Raw genomic sequence first — 21,295 nt, forward strand, 5'->3', positions numbered from 1 at the left:
TACCATTATCTCTCTTTGGAATTGTTTTAAAAATTTAGATTCCCTAAACTTCTAGATGTAATAACCCCATAAATTTGGAGGCAAGAATTGTACAGATATGGAGACTTTGTAACATTCTGACATTTCAAATATGAACTACTTTTACTCCTTAAACTTGCTGATAAATAGTATACTTTTTATTTGTATATAGACACTTGTGTGTGCATATTAGGGCACATGTTCATTCAATTTTTTCATTAATATATTTCATTTTTAATGTACTTTCTTTGTTTTAGGTATGTGTATGAATTGTACAACAAATTTTTAGAATTTGAACCAAATTGTACAGTTTGATTCAATTCACAATTCTCAATTCAAAAAATCAAGATTTTGATTCATGATTCAAATCCAATTTGGCAATTGTGGTTCTAACCTCAACAACATAGTAGACATCATGGTGGCTAAATTAGACAAATGGGGACTAAACTTTTTTCTCATTCCTGTTGTTAGGATAATTTTCTCATCCTGTTGTTGGGATTATTAGTGTCATTATTGTTGATATTTTGATTAAAATGAATTACCTAACTTGAAGATAGGTCTCTCTCTCTCTCTCTCTCTCTCTCTATTTATAATACAAATTAAATACATTCTAATGACAAGAATATCCTTACTAACTCTCACTAATTAACATACTAACACACTTAATAATAATACTAAAAGACATAAATAACCTCTAACATTCCCCCTCAAGTTAGAGCATAAATGTCATAATCTTCTAGCTTTTTACAAATGAATTAACATGATCACCACCAAAAGCTTTGGCAAACAAATCAGCAAGCTGCATATCAAACTTCACATAAGCGGTAGTAATGAGCTTCTACATAAGTTTCTCCCAAAGAAAGTGGCAATCAAGTAATCAACTTCCATGTGCTTTGTCCGCTCATAAAAGACCAGATTGGAGGCAATATGAAGAGCAACTTCATTATCACACATCAACTTCATAAGTTGAGAATACGAAAAACCAAATTCTTCCAACATGTTCTTCAACCAAACAAGTTCACAAGTAGTGCGAGTCATAGCTCTATATTCTGATTCGGCACTTAACCTGGCCACCACAGTTTGTTTACCACCAACCAAGATACAGTACCCAGTTGTGGATCTTCAGTTGGAAGGCAACCCAGCCCAATCTGCATCTGTATATCCATGGATATAAGTGTGATCCTAATAATGATATAAAATACCTCTACCTCTAGTAGGTGCACATTTGAGATATCTCAAGATGTGAATTACTGCGTCCCAATTCCCAATGACCTGTCCTCAAAGAATCTATAAATTGACTCACAACAACAACAACAAAAAAACCAAGCCTTAAGTCCCACTAGGTGGGATCCGCTATATGAATCCTTCTCCGCCCATTTATACGATCATGGACCATTTCTTTTAATAGATTCAGGAATATTAAATCCTTACTCACTATCTCCTCCCACGTTATTTTAGGTCTACCCCTACCCCTTTTACTGCCCCCCACAGTAACTAACTCACTCTTCCTCACTAGCGCACCATGTGGCTTACGTTGCAAGTGTTCATACCATTCCTCCCTTATTATATCTTTTATAGGAGCTACACGTAACTTACCGCGAATACGTTCATTCTTTAATTTATCTTTCAAAGTCATACCACTGATCCATCTAAGCATTCTCATCTCGGCAACTTTTACTTTTTGGATATTCTGTTTCTTCATCGCCCAATATTCTGATATATAAAGCATAGCTGTCCTATAAAACTTCCCTTTTAATTTTAAGGGTATTCTACAATCACAAAGCACACTTGAAGCACTTCTCCATTTTACCCAACCTGCTTTAACTCTATGCATTACATCATCTTCAATTTCTCCTTCAGCTCGCATAATAGATCCAATGTATCGAAATCTACAAGTGCTATTTATTTCTTCATCATCAAGTTTAACTTTGTCTCCAATATTCCTCCTACCATTACAAAAATCACATTTCATATATTCTGTCTTATTTCTACTTATCCTAAAGCCTCTAGATTTCAAAGCTTGTCTTAAATTTCGATTTTGATTCAAATTTCGAAGCTCCAAAAGTACAAAAATTTCTACATAAATTTTGATTTTGATGTCAATTTCGATTTCGATTTGAAAAAATAATGGTAATAAATAGTAAAGCATGGAATTCTTTTATAAAGATTTAGAAATTATTAGTAGACATAACAATGTAAGTTTTAGGACAAATATATTACAAGTAAATACATCTATGTTGTGTATGAAGTGAAGAAGTAATATAATATGTAAATCAATCATATTTGTAAGATAATGTGCATTAAACATATTTAGTGAATCAGTTAAAACAAATGAAATTCATAAAAATATTATTTATTATACAAATGATGATAATTTAGACATGAATGGTTAAATAAAATGTTCTTGTAAATTTACTTTTTCATAAATTTCAAAAGCACTTGTAATAATCTTTTGTTTCAATAAAAATAAATAAAACAAATTAAGAGAGAAGTTTCACTTCACTCCTAAATCTCTCATTTGCATTCTGGGGAAATTTCATTGCATAGTTCAAATTTTGACAAGTTTCATTAAAATTTCAAGATTTTGATAAATTTCGGATGATTCATTGAAATTTCGACAGAAATTAACTACCACTTCGATTTCTAGGGTGACGGAAACCGAAAATTTTGACAATTTCGTGGAAATTTAAAACCATCTTCACAACACTTGCTGCAAAAGATATATCCGGCCGAGTAACTATGAGATAATTCAACTTTCCAACAAGTCTCTGGTATTGTCTAGGATTAGGTAGCAAATAACCCATATCCGACACTAACTTCTTGTTAGGATCCATGGGTGTATTAACTGGTTTAGACCCCAACAACACAATTTCATCCAACAGATCAAGAACATACTTCTCATGTGAAAAAACAGTTCCCATATGAGATCTAGACACTTCTATACCCAAGAAGTATTTCAAAGGTCCCAAATCTTTGGTTTGAAACTTAGTCTGTAGAAAAAGTTTGAGACTCTAAATATCTTTATCATCATGATGTAGGCAAAAAAGCAAGACCCTGGGAGGATCCTTGGTGGGGGATAATTAAGAAGAGTAGGAATAAGAACTGAGAGGCTAAGTTAGTAGTTTATTATGTGTTCAGTATTAATTAGTATAGGATTATGTGTATTTGGGGGTTGTTCATAATATTTGTGTAAAGTAGGGGTATATTTGTAATGTGATGTAGTTTTAGGGGTTTATGTGTAATTTCATGTAAAGAGGCTTTCTTATAAATAGTGTGTGAAAGCCATGTTGTAGGCAGTTATTGATGAATGTGAATTGGAATTGAACGTGAGTTCCCCCTTGATATCTCCTCTCTCCTCCCTCCCTTTCCTTTCTCTGTTCTAATTCTCCCATGGCTGCATAAAAACCTTGATGCTGCCCCTGCATCATTTGGTATCAGAGCCTAACTTTGATCTCTATTCTTCCATTTCAACCCCCCCATCATTCCCCTATCTCTTCTCATCTGCCCTGTTCTTCTCCCCCTCCCTTCTTCTCTTCTTCTAATTTTCTCTCCTAATTCTCTCTATTTCTGATTTCTTCTCTTCTTCTCCTCTCTTCTCTGTTCTGATCTCCTGTTCTGTGCCTAATCCTTTGCTGCCCAGCAGGCTTCTGCCCTCTTGCTTCTTCTCTGTTTCTCTTCTCCTTCTCTTCTTCTTCTTCTTCTTCTCTTTAACTCTCTCCCATAACTCTGTCAACCCTCTTTCTCATTTCTGAGTTTTATGGCTGTCTCTAGGCAGTTTCTGTTCAGCAACTCCTCCAACCTCCCATCTTCTTCTTCTCTCCTTCACTTTCTTAATTCTCTTCTCTCTCTATACATACATACATACATACATACATATATATATATATATATATAGATATCTGAATTTCAGTTTAAAAAACAAAAACAAAGCAGTTCTGCAGTTTCTGAACTTTTTCAGAAATTCCAGCTGTGCCCCTTTTTCAAAAAACCACATTCCAGACCCCTTCCTGCAACACCACCCATCCCATTGAAAACGGAACTCCCCGAAACACTCACCCTCAAATTTTCATGATCGTCTGATCACCAGAGGACACTCCACGTGCCGGAAAAAACATCTCCAGCCGTCAGCACTTCGAAAACCCTAATATCCTATGATTTTCTCATCACACCACCAACGCCACTATACTCGTCATCCCTTGATCTCCCTTCGCCCCAAAACTCATTGCCGGAAAGTCGCTGCTGGTGGCTCACACGCCCCACGCGCCGGCAACCTGCGAGTGGGTTTCTGCCTGAGTCCTTTCCTTGGTTCCAGTTTCACGAGAATTTGCTCCAGGCACGATATTTTGGGTTTCTCTGCAATAGTTTGATCTGCAAGGAGATATTTTGCTTGTGGACACAACATATTGCAAGCAAGGGTGATAATTTGGCACGAAACCCAGAAATTACTGATGCCAACATCAAAAATCAGGTTTTTTTTTGCTGTAATTTGTCAGTTTTCTTCGTGAATTTGTTTCATTTCAGCAGAGCAATCAATATCAAGGTGGATTAAAGTTCATTTTTGAGAAATTGGGAGTAAGGCTTGTGGGAAATTGTGTTGAAGGGTTGTGATATATAGCTGCAGCATGTATATGCACAAATTCAGCAACATGGTGACAAATTATAAGAAAAAGGAGTGCCTTGTGCCAAACTTTGGGCGCAATTTCAACACCTTTTGCAATTTTGGAAAAAAAGGTTTGCAAGATCATTATTGATGGAAGACGTCCAATGAATCTGGTTTCCATAAATAGAGTCACTCGAATGCAACTTCATTTGGAACCTCACCCGGAGTCTTATGAGATGTCTTAGGTTGATAACTCTATTGTACATGTTTATGAAAGATGTTGGGTTCCCATCCAAATGGGTGAATATTTGGCTAATGTTTGGTGTGATATCATACCCATGAAGATTGGCCATGTCCTCCTTGGTTATCCCTGGTTAGATGATTTGGGTTCAAAATTTGAGGTCAAATTTTTTCTAACTAGGGGAGAGTTGATGTAGGACACAAAGCAAGACTATGGGAGGTTCCTTGTTGGAGAATAATTAAGAACAATAAGGTTAAGGAATTGTGAGGTTAAGTTAGTAGTTTATGTGTGTTTAGTATTAATTAGTATAGGATTACGTGTATTTGGGGGTTGTTCGTAATATTTGTGTAAAGTAGGGGTATATGTGTAATGTAATGTAGTTTTAGGGGTTTATGTGTAATTTCATGTAAAGAGACTTTCCTATAAATTATGTGTGAAAATCATGTTGTAAGCAGTTATTGATGAATGTGAGTTGGAATTGAACATGAGTTCCCCCCTGGTATCTCCTCTCTCCAACCTTCCCTTTCCTATCTCTGTTCTAATTCTCCCATGGCTGCAGTACCTTGATGCTGCCCCTGCATCACATCATCACCTGTAATAACAATATCATCCACATAAACAACAAAAAGGATCCTACCCGATGAAGTATGATGATAAAACATAGAATAATCCACTGCACACCGTCGAAGGCCAAACTCAAGTACTATAGAACTAAAACAAACAAACCATGATCTGGGAGATTGTTTTAAACCATATAGTGCCTTCTTAAGCCGACACACTAAGCTTGACTCCCCCCGCGCACAAACCTGGGTGGTTGCTCCGTATAGACCTCCTCCTTAAGGTCACCATGCAAGAAGGAATTCTTCACATCTAACCAATGCAAAGCCAGTGACAAGTAGTAGTAAAGGAGATATACAGACGTACTAATGTAAGTTTGGCAATCGGAGAAAAACTGTTAGAATAAGTCAAACCATATACCTGAGTATACCTATTAGCAACAAGACGGGCCTTTAGACGAGCCACAAAACCATAGAGTTGACTTTCACAGTGTAAACCCAGCGACAACCAAACACTGACTTGTCAAGAGGAAGAGATGCCAAGTCCCAAGTGTCATTGTCCTGTAAAGCATTCATCTCTTCAACCATAGCATTCCTCCACCCAAAGAAAGCGAAGGTTTTCGAAATATATTTATGAAGGGTAGTAGATGATAGAGTAGTAACAATACAATAATAGGAGGGTGATAAGAAGTCATAAGTCATAAAAAACATAGATGGAACTGAGATGTTGAGTACATGTGTGTTTACCTTTCCAAACAGCAATGGGAGGATCAACATCATGGGAAATATGATCATCAAACGAGGAAACAACCGTGTGGTAGTAGAAGCTAGAGGGGACTCTCTTCCTTGGAGTCGTCGTCGTGAATACACTTGCAAATTAGGATCATCAAGATGATGAGAAAGACTTTAACTACATAGAGACTCAGATGGTTGGTTAGGCAAGGACAAGAAAGTAGAATCTAGAAGATTAGGCAGAGGAAGAGACTCATTAAGCTCGGAACACTAAAGGACTGGGTGTAATAGGGTGTAGATTCAAAGAAGGTAACATCGGCAAAAATAAAGAAGTGATGCAATACAGGACTATAACAACGATATCCCTTTTGAGTATATGAGTATCCCAAAAAGACACATTTTATAACTTGGGGATCCAACTTATCCACCTTACGAGTTAATTGATGAACAAAGGACACACACCAAATATAGGAGGAGGGAGAGAGAATAAAGGTGAATTAGAAAAGAGAATGGAGTAGGGAATTTTACCACTAAGAACAGAGGATGGCATCCTATTGATTAGTTAGCAATCACTAAGTACAACATCATTCCAAAACACTTTATGTACATGCATTTTATAAAGTAAGGTGCAAGTGACTTCAAGGATATGTCTATTTTTCCCCTCTGCAACCCCATTTTGTTGAGTGTGGACACAGGATGATTAACGAACAATACCAAACTAAGTCATATAAGTAGTGAATTGTGCACTGAAATACTCTCTAGCATTATCACTTCAAAGTATTTGAACAGGCAAACCAAATTGAGTCTTTATTTCAGAAGAAAAGGCACAAAATACATTAAATAACTCAGAACAATCTTCTATTAAATATAGCCAAGTCATTCTTGAATAATTATCCACAAAGGTTACAAAGCACTGGAAACCTAACTCAGACACAAACTACTAGGACCCTAAACATCATAATGAACTAACATGAAAGGGCTTGTAGCTTGTTTATTGACTCGGGAAGCGAAAGGGGCATGATGGTGCTTTCTCAACTGACAAGACACGGAACTCAAATAGGGACAAGACATTTTAACTTTCCCAATGAAGGATGACCAAGACGACAATGAATTTGGAGGGGTGTGGCAGTAGCGTCTTCCAATCCTGAATAACCACAGAATCAGGGAAGAATTTTACTAAACAATTCATGGATTTAGTAATCTTTCTAATAGAAATAAGATTGAAAGGAAATTTGGGAATATACAAAACCGAAGGAAAAGAAATAGAAGAAGTGGGATTTATAGTCCCAATTCCCTTGATTGCAGTAGTGGATCCATCAGCAAGAGTAACACAAGATAAATTTGCAAGATATTGAAGAACAGAGAAGAAATTAGGTATACATGTGATATGATCAATGGCAGCAGAGTCTATGACCCAAGGACTAGGATGAGAAGTGCTAGATGACAAGCTACTGTGAGATTGCCTATTTGGGCAAGAGATGCAATGGGAAGGGATGCTTGTTGTGATGTTTGATACTGCTAGAACTTGGAATACTCTTCCTTTGACATGGATACAGTACGTTGCCCCCCACTCGGCCCCAAAGGTGTGGAGTCGGTGGAGGCTACATTGGTTGCCCCCAAAGATGTGAAGTCAGTGGTGGCTGCATTGGCAACATGTGAAGGTCTACAGTGGAGATCCCTTAATAGTATGATTACTTCACCCATAATGAGTGCACTTGCGAGGAGTGCCTCTACCTCATCCATCTCTACCACCATGACCACTCGAACTACCTCGATCGCTTCTGCGGTCATTTGGTAGAGAACTAGAATCACCCTATGTAGCAAAGGCTATCCTCCCAGAGCCAGATGCAAAAGCAAGTGAATGTGTGCTAAAGGAAGCATGAAGGACATGAGAATAAACATCTGCAAACGATGGCAACTCTACTATCTAGGACCGGACTACCTTAAACTTAGGTCTTAAGCCCACTAGAACCCGAAGAACTGTCATTTGTTCCCTCTGATTTTGCATCTCACAACCATCAGCAATTATAGGTTGCACGAAGTTAAGCTCCTCATGAATACGCTTCATCTCTCCAAAAATAATCAGCCTATCTCCATGTTGTAACTAAAAGTACTCCTGGGATAAATCATATATATATATATATATATGTGTGTGTGTGTAATGTTGCTAGAGTATAGAAGCTTGGCATAATCCCAAATCTCCCTTCTATATCTAAATGCATACACATCCGTGCAATTTGTGGCTCCATCGAATTCCACAAGAGGGAAACAATCAAGGCATCTTCTTGAACCTACACGTCATTTCTCTTCTCATCAAAAGAATCAGATTGGAGCAAATTGTCAAATTTTCCTAAACATGATAAATAAACCTGAATAGCTTTACACCATTGAACATAATTTTTTCCATCCAATTTTTGAGTCATTATCTGTGGCAGCAATGAAGGAAACATATTTTTAGGATTCATAGACTCCATCCCAACACTCACAAACTTGCAGCCACACCAATGTCAAACAAGAACAACAATCAAAACTAATGGGGAAAATCACAAACAATCTGAGGCACCAACACAACCATGGACAAGGTGAACGACTTATCAACTGTGATAGCACTGCCACAGCCTCACAATCTTAACTTGCAAGCATTGCTACTGCTCCAAGAAACCCACAAAGAAGCCTTTACGAGCAATGAACAAAAACTAACGGAACAAAAACTAACGGATTATCAAGAGTGCGTGGTCGAAAAAGGTTGGATCTTTGGACAAAAAACATGTCCAATAGCTTGATAATATTGTCTAGAGAGGGAATCAGAACATCGCATAGGAAAAAAAAAGGGTGGTCGAGCTGAAAACTCCCTCACGTACCAACGCATGGGGTCGGCACTATCAACGATTGCCCGGCACGTGGGGGCGCATGGGGTCGGCACTACCGACAGTTGCCCGGCACGTGGGGGCGAATGGGGTTGTGTCTGGCAATAGGATTTTGTGAGGTAAGGCTTTAGAGGGTTCTATTTTGGGCTATATGGTTGGTTTTGTGAAATAATGAAGGATGGAGGCGGCTCTAAGAAGGGTAGCCACGGAAAAGTGATTTTACGGCAACACGTGAATATGATAGGGTTTAGGTTGGATCATGCTCATGTTGAGAATTTGATTAAAATGAATGACCTAACTTGAAGATAGATAGGTCTCTCCCTCTATTTATAATACAAATTAAATACATTCTAATGACAATAATACCCTAACTAACTCTCACCAATTAACATACTAACACACTTAATAATAATACTAAAAGACATAAATAACCTCTAGCAACTATTCTTTGTTCAATTGAGAGGTTCATCAAACTGGAGATATAAAAAGAGGGATAGCCCATCCCCCACCCTTCCCAATATTAGAATTTAATACCTCCAACATAGAACTCCCAAACTCTAACCATTGAATGTCCCCTAATCTTAGGGACTCCCTACACACATGTTAAAAGACTTTAGAAGAATCTGCTGTGGTAATAATAATAATATATGACATATCAACAAAAAGTTGTTATATTAGTGGTGCTGCCAGTTTCTATAGCTACTTAGTGCTATTGTTGTGTTAGTATGAGTTAATACATAAGTTGATTAAGGTAGAATGGTCATAGTAATATACTTTGCATATATCATAAATAGATGGAGAGGCTTATCAAAGATTATGGCTTCCAATTTATCCAATTCCTTAATATGGTATCAGAACATGGTTCTAAGACCTAAACCCTAATTTCCAGCTATCATCAAACCAAAGCCTACAACCCTAAATCCACTAAATGCTTGGTCTTTGTAAGAGAATCACTAGCATCACCATAGGCCTGAAAACCATCCACCAGCTGCCAAAAGCAACAACAATCACCGAAAGTTCCCTTGACAAATACTGCCAATTTAAGAACACAAAAACCCTTTAAATTGCAAAACAACATCATAGCCACCCACAGACCTTGTCGATCTGCTCACCACTAAAAGGCCATTTCTGGAGCTGCTCCAATGCGCCCTCCCGCTCACACACCGGTCAAAGGCAGGCAGGGCCAACCCCATGCATCAGCTCATGAAAGCTCATGTTTTGGGCTAAACAAATCCACCATTGTTCGAATCCCTCTATAAACATATTATAGAGTTTTTGGTGATTTTTTTTTTATCCAAATACATCACTTTTTACTTTTTATCTGCTTATGTGTGGCACTCCGAGAATGATTGTTTGGTACTATCCAAAGTTGTTCGTCGATTATTACTAAATCATCGGGGCCAAAAACAGTGGTATTTGTAGTGTTTGTGATTCATTCAATTGTTTAACTTGTCTATCATGTGTCTATGGTTTGTTATGGTTGTTGAAGGTTGTGGGTGTTGGGATGGAGTCCAAGAATCCCAAAAGCATATTGTTTACTCTGTGTGCTTTGATTTGTTGTTGTAGTCAAGATTGTAGGTGTGTGAGGATGGAATCCCCAAATCCAAAAAATATGTTTCCCTCGTCAGTCATTTGTTCTGCAATTGGTGAATAGTGTACTATCATTGTCTGAAAGGAGGAGTTTTCAAGGTTCCTGCATTATCAAGCATCCAACAAACTTCTCATCATATTGTCTCTTTTGCTCATAAAGGTAATCCTGTAGCCTACATGTTATTTGGTATCTTTCCCGCTAGTCCTTGGGTTATCGATTTGTCACCACTGACCTAATGACAAGCGTAACCAACTTCTGCCTTGCAATATTCTAAAAATCTACCTCAAGTTACCGTTGTTGGTCCACTGCTAAAGTAGGAGTTAGAAACAGTAAATCCTAGTCCCTCAATCTCTCTTTCTTTTGTTTTGTACATTCCTAAATCCCCCTTCAATCTCATATTTGTTAGTAATATTATGTAGTCACTAAATTGTTATGTAACCTTGATTCTGATTTTATCAAGATCTAAAAACAAGGAAGAATATTCACACAAGATGCGACGTTGGTGGACTTTACTACTATGAGTCACTGTCTCCTCTATTACTATGGGTGCTACTACTACACAACTTCAAATCCATTGTCGTCATCGTCATCCTTCATTGGAAAAGTTAAATCAACTAGTTCCTACTTTCAGTTCTATGTCTAATCTTAGGTCTGGGTCTTGCTAGTTGGGTGTTCCCTTTGCTTCCCAAATCATTAAGCAGGCAGTCAACAATTTCATGTTAGAACATTCTGATGTTTGGGCCCCTAGTCATGCCATGCCAAAGTTGGGGTTCCAATACTTTGTTACATTTGTCCATGACCACTCTGGGATGACTTGGTTGTATTTAATGAAAGATCGTTGTTTAATATCTTTTGCGGCTTGTGTTCTCAAACAAGGACTTAGTTTGATGTCCCAATCAAGATACTTCGTATTGATAATGTCAAGGAGTACTTCCATACCCAATTCACTATTAACTCTGGTATGATCCTTCAATTATCTTGTGCCTAGGCTCCACAAAAAAATGGAGTTGCGATTGCGGAGTAGAAAAACAAGCATATTCTTTAATTCAATTGTACCCTATGTATCAAATGAACATCCACAAAGCTTTTAAAGTGAAGTTGTTCTCACTACTTGCTCTTTCCTCAATAAAATCCTATGTATCAAATGAATGTCCACAAAGCTTTTAGAGTGATGTCATTCTCATGACTTGCTCTTTCCTCAATAAAATCCTATGTATCAAATGAATGTCCACAAAGCTTTTAGAGTGATGTCGTTCTCACTACGTGCTCTTTCCTCGATAAAATGTCATCCTCTATTCTTGGTGGCATAATAACATATTCAGCTATCATCCCAAAGGCTCTTTTATGCACTTTCTCCAAGTATTTGGTTTTGTATCTGTCCATCAATTAAGTCTAGGAAAGGACAAGTTGGATCCACATGCTATCAAATATATTTTTCTGAGCTACTCTTGTACTCAAAAGAGGTATCGATGCTATTATGATTCTTGGAATCTCATTGATCTTGATAAGTCTCTTCCTCTTCGTAGCCTTCCAAAATATTACCTCAGCCAAGTCTTCCTGCATCTTCAAACCAATTTGAGTCCTTGTTGCTTGGATCGTCTTAATTTGTAGGTGTACACACGAAGGCGACTCAAGGGAGGATAGCCTCCTCCAGCTTCTACTTCAATTTCTCTAGTTCCCTTGCCTGATGATCTTATTCCCCAAGATGTTGATCTTCCCTGTTTAAAATTGTAAAAGCACTTGTAGCCAACATCCAATTTCTAACTTTGCTTGCTAGGATTTCCTGTCATTCTCATATTACTATTTTGTTGGTACTCTTTGTTGCTCTTTCAAAATCTATTTTAAGCCCTATCCCATTTTGAGTGGAGAATTCCATGGCTAATGAGATGTGTGCATGAAAGGATAAAGATACTTGGGAACTAGTACCTCATCCTCCTGATAAGTGTGGTTGGTTGTCATAGGGTGTATAACGTGAAAGTCAATCCAAATGGTTCCATGACTCATTTTGGCACTTTTGAAGGATTGCCTTGTTGCTAGGCCACACATTTAGGTGTACGCTTTGGATTATTGTGAAACATTATCCTTGGTTGCCAAGCTTGCCTCAGTACATCTATTCATCTTCTTAGGCATTAGCCACCAAAAGTCATTAGCCTTTGTATCAATTCAATGAGAAGAATGTCTTTCTATACGGTGATCTTCATTAGAGGTCTATATGAAGCAACCAGGGTTTGCTGCTCGAGGGTGGGGGGGGTCACAATTAGTGTATAGGCTCAAGAAATCCTTGTGTGGCCTAATGTAGTCTTGCACAACATGATTTGGTCGATTTGGTGTTGTAATACTTGAGTTTAGTCTTCAGCAATGCACAATAGATTACTTTTTATCTTCTCATAATACTACTTTTGATAGGATTATACCCATTGTGTATATGAAGATGTTGTGATTACTGGTCGAGGCATCCACAACATTTTCTACAAACTAAATTTCAAATGAGAGATTTAAGGCCATTGAAATACTTCTTTAGAACACAAATATATTGATCTTGTATGGGGACCCGTTTCATCACAAAAGAAGCATGTTCTAAACCTTCTAAATGAGACTTGGGATTCAAACCAAAATACACCCATGGATCCTAACACCAAGTTAGTGTCAAATTTGGGTGATTTGTTGGTTGAACCTGGAAGATGCCGAAAACTTAGTTGGAAAGTTAAACTATCTCATAGTCACTTGAACCCAATATACCATTCACAACAAGTTTCGTGAACTAGTTTCTTTATTTTTCAAGAACAAGTCACTAGAATGCAGTCTAGATTGAGATACCTCAAAGGTGTGTCTGGCAGAGGTCTCTTATATCAAGATCAAGGTCATATTTATGTTTAGGGATAAATAGATGCATATTAAGCTGGCTCACCTTCCAATGGAAGTTTATTAACCAAGTATTGTGTTTTTGTCTGTGGTAAATTGGTGCAATGGAGTAAGAAGCAAAAATATGGTCGCTTGTCAAATGCTAAGTTAGATAATGGGTCATATCCCACACTACATGTGAGCTTCTTTGGCTAAAGAACATTTTAGAAAGAGTTTTCTACATCCTAGGCCTATGGAGTAGGTGTGTGAGAATCAAAATGCTATTGATATTGCATCTAATCTAGTCTTCCATGAGCGAATGAAACACATTGAAGTTGATTGTCACTTTGTTCGAGATAAACTTGTGCAGAAGCTTAGTACAACAACACAAGTGAACCCAAAATTCCAACTTGCTTATTTATTCTCTAAAGCCTTGGGAGGTGCTTGGGTTAAATCTATTTGTAAGAAGCTAGGAGCATATGATATCTACACTCTAGCTTGAGGGGGAGTGTTACTAGTTAATGTAGTTATTTGTTTATTAGTGAGAGTGAGTTAGCAAGGATAATATGGTTGTTGTTATGTACTTAGCATATATTATAAATAGAGGTAGAGACCTATAAGAGATTAGGTCTTTCAATTTACCCAATTCTTCAACAACTAGAAACTAAACTTTATCCATAGTTACTCTAGGGAACGAAAAATTGATACAAACATTCCAAAACGTGGTACATTTTAGTTCCAAAACATTAAATCTAGCATTTGATTCAATACTTATCACATAAATATTCCTTTAGTAAGTTAAAGTAGAGAATTATTCACATTATAGTTTTAGTTTCAGTCATTATTAAATTCTTTAATTAGTTAAAGTAGAGAATTATTCGCATTATAGTACTATTTTGAATCTTTTTTAATGTACTTTACAACAATGAAAAATAAACACTTCTAGAATTAGAAACATCTCAACATCTTCACCAAAATATATATGTTCCATTATATGTTTTTAAATTTCTGTGGGTGTGTTTGTGTATAAACATACCCCTACCATTCCACATTTTAGAGCATGTGCTGGACTGCAATCCTCTTCCCATTCCATGAGCCACAATATTCCATGTTCTAGGTAACATTCTTTACTCCATTTTTATTTCAAGTACTAGCCGACTTTTACACACCTACTTTTCATTTTAGGAACTTGACTTTTGTCAATGATTTGTCCAACAACCAAGGATGTGAAAAAAAGAAAAAGTCTTTAGTCCCCAAAATAGGAACTAAAAGTTTATCCCACTTATCTAATCACTTACCGCTGATGTTTCATCCACATCATATTACCATTGGGTCCCCATTATTTGCATGATGGCAGTCCAAGGATTGAAAATTTTTCAAAATTAATTCCTCCAATTGAAAACATAAAAGATAAGTCCTCATAACACGAATGAGACAAAAGTTCAGTCTCCTCCAGTGTAATTTAACATAGTTTTCCTTTTAGGTTGGTTGCCTGTCACAAAGCCTCAACAGTTAATATAGGCCGAAATAGATAAAAGAGAAGGTAGAAAATGAGCACTAGCACAGCCATTGACATAGAACTCAGGAATTTCTACAATAATCATATACAATTTGAGATTGGAGCAGGCAAACAGCTGAAGGTAAAGTTAATCACATAATGTTTAGTCAGATCAAACTAAACCAAAGCCTATAATACCTTTATGTTAAAATTAATAAAAACTTTATTCTTCCTTTTTGTACATATAAAAATGTACTAGGCCATCCTTTTATAGGGGAAGGAGGCAGACTAAAAGGGTATTTTAGGGAGATATATAAGGGAGATATGCTAACATCCCCCCTCAAACTCAAGGTGGTATCAAAGATGTCATCTAGAGTTTGCAAACTAAAGCACGATGATGACCAAGTGGATGAGCTTTCGTGAAGATATCAGCCAACTGATCAGCCAAAGGAACTGACAAGAGGCGAAGTGTCCCATCCTGAAGATGATGACGCACAAAAGGACAGTCGATCTCGATATGTATGGTGCATCATGAAAAACATCGTTGTGAGCGATCTGGACAGCACTATGATTGTCACAACAAAGCGGAGTGCTCGAGGGCTGAGGAACACCCATATCTTGGAGAAGCCAACAAAGCCAAAGAAGCTCAGAAGTAGTATCAGCGAGGGCCTGATACTCAGCCTTAGTGCTAAAGCAAGCAACAATAGTCTGCTTTTTGCTCCGCCAAGAGATAAGAGAGTCACTAAGTAAAAAAAAGAAAACCAGTGGTAGACCGACGATCAGTAGGGTCCCCTGCCCAATCAGCATCTGAATAAACTTGTAACGTCAAGGATGAGTGAAAGGAAAAAAAAAGTCCATGAAATAAGGTGCCCTTCACATATCGTAAGATGCGAAGAACAGCTGCATAATGAACGGAACAAGGAGCCGACATAAACTGGCTAACAAGGTGCACTGCATAGGCAATGTCTGATCTAGTGATAGTGAGATAAATCAAACTCCCAACAAGCTATCGGTAACAAGTGGCATCGGGAAGGAGCTCCCCATCAGTAGGACAGAGTTTTATGTTGGGCGCTAGCGGACTATCAATCGGTGAGACTAGCACGTGTGAGAAGATCAGAGGCATATTTGGCTTGGGTAAAAGAGTAGGCATCAGAGGTAGGGGACACTTCTAAGCCAAGGAAGTAGCGAAGAGAACCGAGGACTTTCATCTCAAACTGCTGACACAGAAATTGCTTAAGCTCATGAATACCAGAAGTATCATCACCAGTAATGATCATATTGTCAACATAAAGTAGTAGAAAAGTGATGCCAGTAGCAGTGTGACGGGTAAAAAAGGCTGAATCATAAGGGTTAGAAGCAAACCCAAGTTGTGCAACAGTGGAGCTGAACTTGGCAAACCAAGCACGGGGAGCTTGCTTAAGCCCATATAAAGCACGGCGAAGATGACAGACCTGACCAGGAGAATGAGGATACCCAGGAGGGGGCTGCATATATACCTCTTCAGCCAAATCACCATGTAAGAAGGCATTCTTGATATCCATCTGAAATAAAGGTCATCGTCAGGCAAAGGCAACAGCCAAAGCGAACGGAGGTAATACAAGCAATAGGTGCAAATGTCTCCTCATAATCAATGTCAAATTCCTAAGTAAAGCCCTTTGCCACTAAACAAGCTTTATGTCTTACTTCAGAACCGTCGGAGTTTGTTTTCCGTTTATACACCCATTTGTTCCCAACTACAGTCTTACCAAGAGGCAGGTTAACCAAGTCCCAAGTATGAGTTTTGTGAAGTGCGTCAAGTTCTTCAGACATAGCTTGCTGCCAAACAGGAACAGAACAAGCTTCGCGATAACTGTGAGGCTCGTGAAGGGAGTCAAGAGTAGAAAAACAGTGATAATCACTAAGATAGGTAGGAGGTGCCCTTACCCAACTAGAACGACGAACATCCAAATCAGAGGACTCAGGCTGAGTGGAAGCGACAGCAGGATCATCAGACGATCCAGGTTCGGGAGCGGCAGACGCAGAGGGATCACCTGATGAGCTGTCATGACCTGCATTAGAAGAGAAAGCGGGAGAGGGATCTATGGCAGGATTAGTGAAAATGGGAGAGTATGAGGGAAAATCGGAAGAAAATGGAGAGATACTAGCAAACATTTTGCGTTCCCAAAACTGAACATGCCGAGAGACTCGAAGACGCTTGGCTATAGGGTCGTAGCACCGATAACCCTTGTGTTCAATGCCATAACCAAGAAAGCAACAGAAACGAGAGCGAGGTTCAAGTTTTGTATGTTCATGAGGTGGGAGCAAAACAAAGCAAGCACAACCAAATACTTTGAGAAGAGAATAATCAGGTACCTTTCCATAGAGAGCCTCATATGGAGATTTATTGGAAAGAGTAGGGGTTGGAACCCGATTAATAGTGTAAACAGCGGTAAGAGCAGCTTCACCCCAAAAGGATTCTAGGAGGGATGCAGAGAAGAGTTGAGAGCGAACAGTGTCAAGAATGTGACGATGCTTACGTTCAGCATGGTCATTCTGTTGAGAGGTGGATGGACAAGATCGATGGGATAAGGTGCCGGCCTCTCAAAGTTCTTCAATAAAAGGGGTAGAAGTATATTCCAGGGAATTATCAGACCGAAAGACTTTAATGGTGCGATCAAACTGAGTTTTAATCATCTGATTAAAGTCACGAAAAGCATTAAGTAACCCAGTGCGATCATGCAACAGATAAATCCATGTATACCAAGAGTAATCATCGATAAAAATGACAAAGTAACGAGACCCGACCTTAGTAAGGATAAGAGCAGGTCCCCAAATATCCATATGAACCAAATCAAAAGGTACAGAAGACAAAGAATTACTTTCATTAAAAGGTAAAGCTTTCTTTTTCCCAAGTTGACAAGGCATACAATCAAAATGTTTAAATTTAACATTTACTAAGCAAGCACTAGAAGCTAAAGACTGAACACAAGACAACGAGGTATGACCGAGACAAGAATGCCAAACACTGGAAGACACTGCAACAGAAAGAGACGGAGGAGAACACGAATGAGGCAAATGTAGAGATGTGAGCTCGAAAAGGCGACAAACTTTACGTCCGGTCCCAACAAGCTGGCCCATCTTCGGATCCTACACATCACAACCTTTGTGAGAAAAGGTTAAGATCAAACCACATTCAACAAGTTGACCAATAGAAAGGAGATTGAGAGACAAGTTAGGCACAATATATGTGTCAGATACAAAAAAAGTAGGAGTAGAAATATGACCAAGATGACTAACAGACATATGTGAACCATCAGCAGTATAAATTAAGGGAACAAGATTTAAAAACTGCTTATGTGTCACTAAAGAGGAATCAGAGGTCATATGATTGCAACAGGCAGAATCAATAAACCAAGGTGTAGAGGTACCTGTGGAAACTGATAAGGCAGCAGAAGTGCGGGATAGAACCTGGGTGATAATTGCCTCAAGGTCAGGTGCAGAAAGAGATGGCAAAGGAGGTGCAGAAGATGGAGTAGAAATTGAGGAGCTGGTGGAGACAGCAGCAACAGGCTTGGAAAAGTAAGAGGCCTTAGCCTTGAGAGCATCCCTAACATCCTTGGCCTTCTTCTTAGGACAATCGAAAATACGATGACCGTCTTCCTTACAATAGTGGCACTGGCCATTGAAACGACGCAGTTTAGAAGATGCAACAGCTGCAGCAAGAGTAACCGAAGTAAAGGAGCTAGACAGAGCAGTAGCTAAAACCATATCGGTATAATGAATTCAACGAGTCTGTTGGCGTGTCTCCTCATAAATAAGCTCCACAAGAGCAACCTCAAGTGTAGGAAGAGGAGATCGATGTAACAAAGAAGCTCGAGTATTCTCATATTCATCCCGGATATGCATCATAAAGTATATAAACTGACGACGATCCCAATATGCAGCAAAAAACTTAATCAACTGCTCATCAGAAAAAGTAGGGTCAACTTGAGAAAGCTTATCCCAAATGCCACTAACCTGAGCATGAAACTCGGCAATAGATTGTCCAGGTTCCTAACGCAACTGGGAAAGCCTAGTTTCCAACTGAAACTTGAGAGCAGCATCACTACCACAGTTGTATCGTTTGGCCAAAAAATCCCAAGCAAGTTTGATATTACGAAATTTAGGAAGTAGACTCTGAATAGTAGGAACGGATGTATTAATAAACCATGAAAGGATCATACAGTGAGTACTTTGTCATTCATCAAGAGCCTCATCAAACTCTTCTGTGGATTGCGTGTTAGTTTTCGTGGGTTTTTGTTTTGTTCCAGTGACAAAACGTCATAATCTTCGACCGATCAAAAAAACTGACATTTTTTGGGCCCAAGCATTCTAGTTGGAGTCATTCAAAACAATCTCTATAAGGCGGGCAACATCAGTTAAAGACGACATAAAAAAATGGATAATATTGACCGATGTATAGCAAATAGCAATTTAACGGAATCTGAGAGATGAAAACTGGTGCTTCACCACAGAAAGAACGCGGCCAAAGAGAGCTATCTATATCCTGCACGTGGTGGTCATGTAGAAAAAAAAAGATGCATGGAAAATAGTCAAAAATTGAAGCACAGTAAAAAAATAATCAAGTCTTGAACGCTAATAATGAATTCCCGAACACCTGTACCAATCCAATCTGGTATCAGAATTCAGAAACTTTACTTCTGAATGGGTTACTCTGTGTCTGCTTCCCAGAGAACAAAGGGAAGCCGGGTGGAAGCCTGCGATGCGCCGGGAGCAGTTTATGGGGAAGCCGGGTGGAAGCCGGGGCTCGACGTCGTCGGCGGCAGTTGTGGCTTCGCGGCGTCATTTACAGAGGGAGAGGCGTCCTCAAGACCATCCTCGAGAACTAACAGCCAACTAAGCACGTGTCCTCAACGCAGCCTTCTCCTCGCCTACGAAGTCAGAGTAGAGAGTCGCTCTTGCCCCTTCCCTCTGTGTTGGCGCGGCGACTCAAGCAAGTTGTCTCCTTCAGAAGTAGCTTAAAGATCTCTGCAAGTCGTCTCCTTTGGGACCGGTGATTGAGCGGGGGGGGTCGAGAAGGAAGACGGTGACTGAGGGAGCTCCAAACGATTGGAAGAAAGAGAGAGCGCCGGATGACTAAGCGTAAAACGACACTGAACAGAGGCTATTAAGCGCCGAACAGAGGTTGTTGCGCGTGATCAGAAACGGGGGTAGTGGCAAGGAGGGTTAAGAAAAAGAAATTAGGTTTTGAAGGCTCTGATATCATGTTAAAATTAATAAAAACTTTATTATTCCTTTTTGTACATATAAAACTGTACAAGGTCATCCTTTTATAGGGGAAGGAGGCAGACTACAAAGGTATTTTAGGGAGATATATAAGGGAGATATGCTAACACTTTACATCAATAAAACAATACGCATACCATCTTAATTCTTTCGTATGACACATTTCTTTCAAAAAGAAAGACCAGAAATTAATTAAATTTTGCCATCGCCTGATGCTAGCATTCACCAACCAACATCATCAACAGTTGGGTAATGCTCCATTCACACAAACATACAATTACAAGCGAGTACACAAATGAGTTCAGAGGGTACTACTACTGAACTCTGTGGGAATGCCCCAAAAAAATCTCATAAACCCAGAAAAATTAACAAACTCGCTAATTTACACACCACACACACACATTTACATAACATAAAACCAAGGGATTGGATAAAACTTATCAACTGTGATCAATCGTCACCCCTCCCCCCCCCCCCCCCACCAGCAAATATAAATTGAAAACTTACCGGTACGGAATTGGCCGTCAAGGCTCCCCTGACGACCAGGGCGGGGAGCCTGCGAATCCCGGAAGGGCGATGGCAGGTGTTGAAGCAGCAAGAGGCGGAGGCGGAGGCGGCGGGAGGTCGCCGGCATACTGGAGACAAGGGCACACAAGGCAGGCGGTGCGCGGAGGTTGGACGGAGGCGAGCTAGGGCAAGGGGTTCGGGGGGAAGAATAGAGTCCATGTAAACCGCTGAGAGGGTAGACGATAGCTGTTTCTACTTTCCCGCCTCTGCCTTCCGCTGCGAACTTCGACGAGGAAGAGGCGGAACCGTCGCAGAAACCAGAAAAGGAGTGGAGTGGGAGCGGCGATTTCCAGATGTTGAGAGATGGCAATAACACACGAAGACTCCCCTTCCGGCGCTAAAAGACGGTCTCCCGCTGAATTGAAAGTTAATAAAGCTTTTATTGTTCTTATTCTGTCTGCTGGTCGCGGCTGATCACTGATTATTGCCTCCTACCCGCGTTTTTTAAACGGTTATTCCCTTAATTCTTTTTATTATACTTATTGCGAGTGATTGTTGAGAGTTCCGAGCTGGGGTAG

At 39.2% G+C, this 21,295-nt stretch overlaps 1 protein-coding gene across 1 annotated transcript in view; it reads right to left on the bottom strand.

Annotated features, from left to right (window-relative positions):
- The window catches only part of LOC131156243 (CBS domain-containing protein CBSX1, chloroplastic), a 99,784-nt gene extending 78,570 nt beyond the window's left edge, over positions 1–21,214 (bottom strand). Inside the window, exon 1 of the mRNA XM_058109775.1 lies at positions 20,718–21,214. Coding sequence (XP_057965758.1) covers positions 20,718–20,936 — 219 coding nt within the window. The 5' untranslated portion in view covers positions 20,937–21,214. The remainder of the gene's footprint in view (positions 1–20,717) is intronic.
- Between the last annotated feature and the right edge of the window lie 81 nt (positions 21,215–21,295).

This window comes from Malania oleifera, chromosome 1, assembly GCF_029873635.1.
Source record: "Malania oleifera isolate guangnan ecotype guangnan chromosome 1, ASM2987363v1, whole genome shotgun sequence".
Taxonomy (NCBI): Eukaryota; Viridiplantae; Streptophyta; class Magnoliopsida; order Santalales; family Ximeniaceae; genus Malania; species Malania oleifera.